At 28.0% G+C, this 9,785-nt stretch overlaps 1 protein-coding gene across 1 annotated transcript in view; it reads left to right on the top strand.

Annotated features, from left to right (window-relative positions):
- The first annotated feature begins 256 nt into the window (after positions 1-256).
- Positions 257-9,785, top strand: part of LOC107448574 (DENN domain-containing protein 10) — a 27,436-nt gene continuing 17,907 nt past the window's right edge. The window contains exons 1-2 of the mRNA XM_016063830.3: positions 257-391; positions 6,154-6,365. Coding sequence (XP_015919316.1) covers positions 352-391; positions 6,154-6,365 — 252 coding nt within the window. The 5' untranslated portion in view covers positions 257-351. The remainder of the gene's footprint in view (positions 392-6,153; positions 6,366-9,785) is intronic.

Here is a 9,785-nt window from a genome sequence, read left to right on the forward strand (position 1 = left end):
CATGTGATCGCTTATAGGGCCATTCACGCTGCATGCGAAAAAGTCGCATAAACGAATTCGGAGATGCGAGCAATACAAGTTTTTAGAGGGTGAATACATTTCACCAATCAGGCTCTCATTCGAATCTGCAAATTCACAAGCGCGTGACTTCATAGCATGTAGTGTGAATAGTCTCTAAGTAAATCTCATTCAGATGATGTCTCAGTGCTTGATATTCATAATCTACTTAACTGTCACTTTGACTTAGAAACTCAATTGTCTTCTGCTAGATTTTTGTTTAGTTTTACTTTTGTTTATAGCGCGTTATTTGGTCTGAGATCGAAAAATTTTGATTTAATTAAATTTAATTTTATGGCTTGTTTGTCTGAGCTTGTTTCTGCTAGCATTATAGGTTTTTTGAACTCCTCTTTTTGAAATATTCTTATTATTGTTGTTAACTTATCTAAAAAATTCAGAAATACTTAAAAATGAATCTTAAAAATAGTGAATAGTTTTCTCTAAATTTCGTATCAAAATAATTTGATTTATTAAAATTATATAAAGTGCATAATTTTAAAATAAAAATTCTATATATTTCGAGTTATATATGAATTTTTCTATCAAATTAGACAGCCAAATTTGGCGTGAAAGTGCTTGTTGTATGGTGTCAAATCATTTATTGTACTTTTTTCCACTTATTGTTTAATGCTTTAATTTTCTAGTTAATTGAATGATTCTGTATTCAACATCGACTTATATTAAATTTACCTTTCTTAAGAGTGTAATTTTGAACGAATGAAAATCTTTTATAAATATGCAACTTATGTTATTACAGATACTAAGAAATTACCATACTTTATGCCTTACTGAAAGCATAAAAATACTCTTTTTCTTTACTATTGTTTTGAGAATTCTTTTTTCACTTGTTTTAATTTTAGTTCTTAAGCAAATTTGAAATTATAAATTATTTCTTCCACATACTTTCATAGTTTAACTTTTACGCAGCTTGAAATCCTGAGGCACTTGAGAACAAGAGAGGTGTTAACAAATAGGGCATATTTCTGTATCAATACCTTTCGGTGCCTACTTATGTGTAAAAGGTGTAAAAGGGCTTTTTATGACAATAGCTTTCATAGTCTAAGGTGCTCCTCTGTAAGATTTATAAGTGTGTCCTATCTTAGACTTACTACAAAGAATTTAAACTTACAATATACAAAAGATGCAGTGATGGGATATTAGATTAATTATACTCATTAATTTTATTTTAATTTAAGGTCATTAATTAATAGCAATTACAATGAAAAGGCAAAATCTAGAAATGGTACTCTGTTGAAACATATACACATACCACTTTGATATGATATTTATCTTAACACTAAACATACCATAACCAGTTATTGTATGCCCTGTGGCAGAATTTTTTTGGCTTTCTAGCACTATCTTTATGCAAGATACTTTTAATAATAATAAATATACATGTTACTAATTTAATGTAACAGAAACATTGTAAACTAAAAGTCATTTTTTTTAATTATATTAACATGGGTGATATTCTCACATTTTATAGGAGGAAAACTCACTAATTATTTCCATTTTTGCATTTCATAAATCATCACATAAAAAAATTAAAAATTGTGAAATTCATAACAGTAACTTCTGAAAAAAATCAGCAATGAAATTATGGGAATTCGACTTCCTAAAAAGGGGTAACTAAATGCGTGTTTCGTATCGAGATTCGGTTGTTGTAATAAATTATATTGTATTAAAAATATGGCATTTTAAAAACTGTGTAGCAATAAATGCCCCCCCCCACACAAAAAAAGCAATAGAATATTGCTTTAGAACTTAAATATTCATATGCGTGATTCGAATTTCTCATATTGCCAGAAATATATATTTAAAAATCATGTGAAAATCAATATCTATAACTGCCGAAAATACAAACAATCGAAATAAAGCTTGGATTTGCGACAGTATTGGCATAAAGTGAGCGTGTCAAAAAGTGATTATTGAAATGCACAATTAAAATTTTATGTGCAGAAATAATATTAACTGAGATTTAACCAGAATTTTAAAAACATGTGTTATTCGGTACCATCAGCAATAAATAGTCAAGAAATGATAAAATCCTCACATTAATATTAATTATTTATTTGAGTTTCACATATAATTAAATTGTATTAAAAACATCAGGATATGTTTTTTTTTTAAATGTGAAAATGCGTAGCAATAATAAGAGTGTTAGAAAAATTGCTTGAATTAACGAGAATATTAGCACTAAACAAGCTTGTCAAAGAATGATTTCTTTAACCCCCGATTCGAATTTCGCATTAGTAGTAATAACGGTATACTTCAAAAATTCACGAGAATATAAATAATAACTGAGCAATGAAAGACATTGAGATTTTTAAAAAACAAAACAGAAATTTTTAGAAATAATTGCCAAAAAAATTTATCAAAACACTACATATATTTACAATGGAACTCAAGTGTGTGATTTAAAATTTTCATGTGCTTAATTTTTTTAAAAAAAAATAGTGGATCCATTTTATTTCAACCAAATTAAAACAAAAAAGTAGGACATTATTTTACCACAAATCTGAATTTGTAATAAAATCCCCACTCATAGTCAAATTTTATTAATACATGTAAAGTATGGTGTACTTGAAAAGTATATATAAATATGAATGAAAGAGCATGTTTTCTTTTTAACTTTCTCAAATTCGGATCCCCCCCCCCTTATACAGGGTTATTCATAATTCCCTCCGGGGTTTCAAAGCGTTATAGTAAAAAGAAAGAAGACGAATATGAAAAAAAGAAATATATGAAATTATTTTGAAACTATTCAAGTTTTACTTACATACATTACAGATGTTCTATGTGTGAAACCTTGGTCACACGGCATACATTAATGCGATAGTCCAGTTCCTGCCCGGAGGGAATTAAGAATAACCCTGTATTTTCTAATTGAAATTCTAGCTGAAACCAGTCATTATCGAATTTTTGTATTCTTAAATAAGAATCGAAAAATGATGAGCATTTCTTTTCCTTCGGATGCACGTGAAAGGGATCTTTTGAAAAAGGAAGTAAAAACTATGTTATATAATATACGTTCTTATATAATAATTCTGGAGAATAAAAATCCTTTGAAAATCTCATGTTGCAATAACATTGCTTTGAAATATTGGAATTCTAAATACCACGTGGAAATGCATGCCGACGAAAAAACATGGTGTAAACAAATTTGGTGGATATTCAATCCAAATTATTTTCCACCATTTCTTCGCCAGTTAGCCATGCATTTCCACATGGTATTTAGAATTCCGATATTTTAATAAAATGCTATTGCGACATGAAATATTCGAAAAGTGGAAAAAAACAGGAATTTTTAAGCTGCTCACTGTTTGTAGTTTAGTTTTAAATTTTTTGCAGTGCAGCTGATTTTTTTTTAGAAAAAAATGAAAAAGAAAGCATTTCTCATTTAAAATTTATAAAACTTTTAATAATTCAGAAAATAGAATTAATATTTGAAGTATAATAACAAGCCAATATGGAATCTTATTTTATAATTTGAATTTATATTACTCATTAAAATATGTATTTTTTTCTTATACTTTTATTCTGTGGATATATTTTTTTTTCCTTTTTGTTAAAATTTATTTTAAAATGAGCTTTTGTATCGTGTGATATGTTAAAAAAAATTCTTTTCCCCAATTTTACTTTACATATATTTTTTGATACATCAGTTTTTGATAAAAAGGGAAAAAGTTTTTAAAAAAGTATCAGTTTTCTCATTTTTGAATAAATTCTAATGATTAAAAGCATTTAGTTTTCTGTAAATATGTTACCAATTTTACTGATTAAAGAAATTTAGTGCTTAGAACATTAATGTTTATTATAAAAATGGTCCTATTTGCCCTCAACATGTCTAAGTATGCATGCAGCCCTTTGTTATTCAACCTGCTTTGCAAGTAGCCCTTCACTCAAAAAGGTTATGCACTCCTAATATATAAATGAAAAAGTTATTTTTATTGTCTTTCATATTGTTATTTTTTCTAAAGAATGTGCCCTCAATCCTAATGGTACCACATGCAGCGGGGATGTTAATTTCGCCATTGGTCTATGAGTTACACCCTTATAGTTAGTTCCCTTCTATGATGGTTTTTTTTTCTTCTTTTTTTTTTTAGTTTCTAGCATAATGTTGCCCAGAGGTCACTGAAATTTGGCAATTACTTTGGTTTAGGTACTGGTATGGAAATCTTCTCAATTTCATACTTATTGTTCCATAAAAACACTATAAATCTTCAGATGTATATCAATCAACCTTTATTTATATATGTTGCATATTTTATTTATTGAAAATTCATAATAAATATGTTGCACAATAGTTAGCTATTTCCCTGTTAATTCTTGTATTAAAGATCATAAAAAAATTATAGTTTAAATCTGGTGAACATGAGTGTTTGATTGTAATTGCAAACTCAGGAATAACAAACTATTTTTTTTAACCCAAAAATCACACTATGTTTAAAAAAGTTCAATATTTCCTAATTATGTATAAATAAAGAGTAAGAAATTTAGAATTTCAATCCTTGTGAATCAGAATTGTGACTCTTGATTATTAGTGCCTAGGAACTAAGTCAATTTTTGCACCCTTTTACTTTTTCTCTAAATTTATTTGAGTTATGGGATCTGAAAAAATTGCATTTCATAATATTTTTATTCAGTATAAATTTTTTTTTGAAAGTTTAGCCTCTTTATGTAATTTCTTCATTTTTGCAATTTTCATTGTACCTCTAGAGCTAATTGTACAAATCACAATTTTGTGTTTTGCAAGGGTATCAGGTTAGTGACTTTACCTCACTAACATCACCTGGGCTGTGGAGTTGATAGAGAAAATGACCAACTCCAACTCCTAGAAGTTTAAAGACTCTGATTTCCTCATATATATGCAAACATATACCCACATGTTTTAGCTTTTTTTTCTTCTTCTTTTAAATGTAAAAGAAGTAATAGATGCTACAGAAAAAAAATTGCATAACAAATTATTTATATTATAAGCATTTATTAAGTAATAAAAACTGACTTGACTAATTTTTTAGAAACAGTATAGCTTTATCAAGATCTTCTTTGATAGAGGACCATAGATCTGTTTCTTCAGAGCGGAGAATAGTAATTTTACACTACCTTGAGAGCTGTTACTGTTAGGGCTACTTCTTTTAACTTTTTAGGATAAATTTGTTTAAGTTCTAAAGAAGGTGTCTTTCAAGAGTGATCATACTTCTTTATTTCTTCAAGAGCTGTGTACAAATTTTGTTTGTATTTTTTTATGTATGTATCTAAAGGGTCTTGGCTCTTTATTTTCATTTGCATTGCCTTAGCCTTATCAATATTATCTAAATATTTCTCAAAATCTAATTCCTCATTTGAAGAGAATGATAGACTCAATTGCAATGTCTGCAGTCTGACTGTCCTGATTTGAATACTCCAGTTGTTTTAGAATTAATTTCATTTGTAGCGAAATTTCATTTTTTTTTTTTCATCCCTTAATTTATTAGTCATCCAACGATTTTTTTAAAATTTCGAATTCAAACTACCCAACAAAAACTGGAGTCAGAGTGTATGTATTTTTAGCGACTTCATAACTAAAGCTCCTTTTACCCGCAAATTTGCCTAACTCTTACTCCACAACCCTGATCATAGCAGCCGCAGGAAATTTTATCTTCTGATGTTTCTCTTGAAAAATGTATGCCTTAAAAATATTAATCAAGATTAATAATTGCTGAAAAAAATGAGCTGTAGGTAGCATGAAGGAACATAGCATTCATAATAAGCAACTGCTCGTGAATTTCCACAGTGAAATTAACCATGATGTGCATTTAAGTAAAAAAAATATTATTTGATATAGGAATATTGCAATATTTGATTAATCATCTTGTTGGTTAGTTACTTGAATTTGAATAAAAATTTTCTTAAATAGTTTCATTCCATTAAATATTATAGAGAAAAATCTACCTACATTAAGAGAAAGTAGGTAGGTTCTGCACAAAATTCAGTTAAGACTCGATATGAAAATGGTGACTTAAGGTACTAGCAATAATTCAATATTATGGGAGAATTTCTCATTTTATCTTTATATTTGTATGTTTCATTTAAACACTTTTTTTTTTTTAGAGAAAGATACAAACAATGATATTTTATGGGCATGGAGTTATCCTTCAATTTCTTCTGAAAGCAAAACTTTGATTGTAAATAAGTGTGGATTGAAAAATGGTCTTGGTCTAAGTCATGGTCATCATTTAGTATCATTTTGTTATTGCCATCATCATCGCTCTTGGTTTTATTTGCATCTTACTGATGTCTTTGAACTTCCTAATCTTCCCAGGGTAATATATTTTATTTTACATTCTTTATTATAGACTAGTAAACTCATTCAAGATATTGATCATCTATATTTGTTTATTCAAGATGTCTTCTAAGGCTTATTTAAGATGTATAAGATGATATCAATCAGTGAGAGGTGTTAACTATTGTGATTTATCTGCAATTTTTACAATTTCGTAATATAGATTACGATGTTACTATTGAGTGATAAAAATTACAGTGTTAACAATAAGTTTTTTTCTGGACTACCAAGAATTATGAAATTTTGTTGAGTTTGCACTGAATATTTGGAAAAAAAGGAATACTTTAGTGATATTTTTTTATTTAATAGTAAGTTTGTGATTAATGTTATTAATATTAGGTATATATCTATATAAAATTAAGTACTAAAAACATCCTAAAATTGCACTAATTTTAATTTTGTTAACATTCGATTTATTATTGTAGTTCTGGTAAGCTGGTATCTCTGCTAGTTGCTTGCTTCCAGGGTAAATCCTTGTGTGTAGAACCTCTGCGAAATCAAGCTGATTCATTTATGCTCTATCATTTACAGTCCTTATAATTTTCCAACTGTGTGCTAATTTGTGAATGACAATTAATGTGTTAAACTTAATTATAAAAATATAATAATTAAAAAACTGGGAACTGGCTTAATTCACCTTTTGTTAAATACAAGTTCCATAACTGGCTTATGAGTTTTTGTTCATATGCAACAAAGAAAAAAAAAACTATCTCCTTTGTATCAAGAGAGGAAATTAAAGACTTCAAAAAATAATAAAAGACTAAAATGAAAATCATCTCTGGAGCTGCAACTAACAAAAATATATATGTTAAATTATTTAATAAATATATTTTTGTTAATTGTAACAAAATATTTGATGTTATTCCAAAAATTATTTATGCATAAGTGCAGAGACATTTTCATAAATTAATAAAATATTTTATTTAATGCTACTAATCCATAAGATTTTCACATACAACTTAAATTCTTAACATTTCTATTTTAAAAAATAAAAAAAGGTTCTAGTATTTTATTACCTAGCAAGCATATTACTAATTTATCATTGCATTAAATTTGATAATACACTTTTGCCTTCTGTTTCTGAGTCTGAGCGGATTCAATATGGCTCATCATTATGGAAAAATGAACAAAATGAAATTTTTAAAAATAAAAAAATACATAGCTTTCTATTTATTGAAATTCTAGGAGGCACAAGTGCCTTCTCTTATGCTTCGATGAAAAAACAGACAGATTTTATTCTTGAAAGTAATAAAATAATAGCAAATCATTCAGTTGTTTCTCAAGTTAAAGTAGTTTAAAAGGTGAATAGGTATATCCTGATGCAACAGCTAGCTCAAATTATGTTAGCATATAGTAGTAAATAAACTTCAGTCAGTAATAAATTTAAGAAATCCTTTCTTTAACATTGGTTTTGTAAAAATACCTTTAGCAGTTCATCCTTGGAATGATATGGCAAAGGCAAAAGCTGTTTTAAATTACTGCAGTATTTATACTCAAAATTCATTTATAAATAATATAAATATCACAAAAAGTTATATAAAAAAATAAGCTGAAAAATGCTTATTAGAAACCCATACAAAATGCAAATTGATAAATATCAGAATGATTGTTACAGTTGATGATTCTGTCATCAAGAAATGTGCTTTGCCATAACCACAAAAAAGTAAGATAAATTTAAATTCAGTGTAAACAGTATACAATTAGGCAAGTATTCTTAATAGATTGGCATAGTTTGATGCCCTCAATCCATACACAATTGTACCTTTTAATCGGAATAATGTAGTGATTTGGATATTGTTTGCCTGGTTTTAGTTATTTTTTGTTATTTATGTTAAATGCATAGCTACAGAAAGTTATACATTTGATAAACTTATCAAAATAGTTGGCAGTTCTCTTTTTAAACTGCAACTAATAATAATTCATAATTACATAAATTACAGGGTGCCAAAATTATGAGACACGATATCATTTAGAGAAGTTTGGGCAGAAATTTTAGCTAGGTTTAACTAATGCATATCCAATATGGGACAGGAGCAAGCAAACTGAAGAATAATTCTTCAACAAATTAAATGTATACCTGTCTGTGAAGACGCAACAAAAATCCTAAAAGCAAGGGCAGTGCCAGTAGGGGGTCAGGGGGCATTGCTTAAATTTTTTTTTCGACCTAACTCTACCTTTTCAGTAAAATATGAATTTAGGTCTTTAGCTTGGCCAGAAAATTTAACATTTTGAAAATCGTTAAAGCCAAAGGGAGGTGAAAAATAATGTTCTTGAAAAATTTCAACAATTTCCTGATATGAATTACAATTAAGGCAATTATTAATATACAATTTCAAAGCTGAACCTTTAATGAATTTTTGAAAATTTTTAACCTTCCAATCGTCATTTAATTTAGCATCAACAGTTAGTTTTTCGAAATGTTTGAGCCAGGCTGTGAATTGAACACCAATGTCAGGCTCAAAGATTAGTACAGTAATTTCCGGCAAATAGGCCGCGGCCTATACGTGTTTAAAAGTTGGGCTGTCATGATGCGCGGCCTGTACGCCGATGCGGCCTATATGTAGAATTTTTTTATCCCATCCCACAAGTGAGATTTTTTTGATCATGGTGGATTTATTCAAAATCAGATGTTTAGCGAAAATTTTCCAAAATAACGAACCTAATTCGTAATGTTTACTCTGGTAACGTTTTTCTTTCTTATTTTTTAAATGAATTTGCCGAATTTCGGATCGCTTTCGGAAATTCCAATATGGCGCCCATATATTACGATAATCCAATTATACTGTTAATTTCCGAAAATTAATTAATTACAATAAATTTAGTTCGGTTTTGATCGTAGATTATGATGGGGTGAATTTAAAAATGTCCCATCTTAAGACATTTCATTAATTAAAATAATTATCTATATTATAGAAATAACAATATATATTTTTAATAAGCTAACAACTAATGATTAAAAAACAAGCTAACAACTAAATACAATTTAAAAATAAAAACTAGCTTTCAAATAATAAAAAAAAATAGCAATTAATATCTAATAAAAAACAAAAGAGATTGATTTACATCGAATAAAAAGAAGCCTCAAAAGGGATAGAATTCATTTTGTATCCCACTTGGTAGTTTCAATTTCAAAAGGGTGTGGCTAATTTATGGTCAAACTGGAGGGGGAAAAAATGGGGACAAATGAGTAGAGCATTTCCACAGCTGTCAAGATTGATTTATCAGTTTCTTCCAACTTGCATTTCTTTATTTTGTTCATTGGAAATGCAGATGTTTTTACTTTTCCCTTTATTTTAAACTGCTTTTAGAAACAGATGTTTCCTTTGACTCAGATTTGTTTTCATGTTTTTTTTTTTTAAAGATAAAATAAAGTTACTTCATCAGAATAAAATTCAAATAA

The sequence above is a fragment of the Parasteatoda tepidariorum genome, chromosome X1 (assembly GCF_043381705.1).
Source record: "Parasteatoda tepidariorum isolate YZ-2023 chromosome X1, CAS_Ptep_4.0, whole genome shotgun sequence".
Classification (NCBI taxonomy): Eukaryota; Metazoa; Arthropoda; class Arachnida; order Araneae; family Theridiidae; genus Parasteatoda; species Parasteatoda tepidariorum.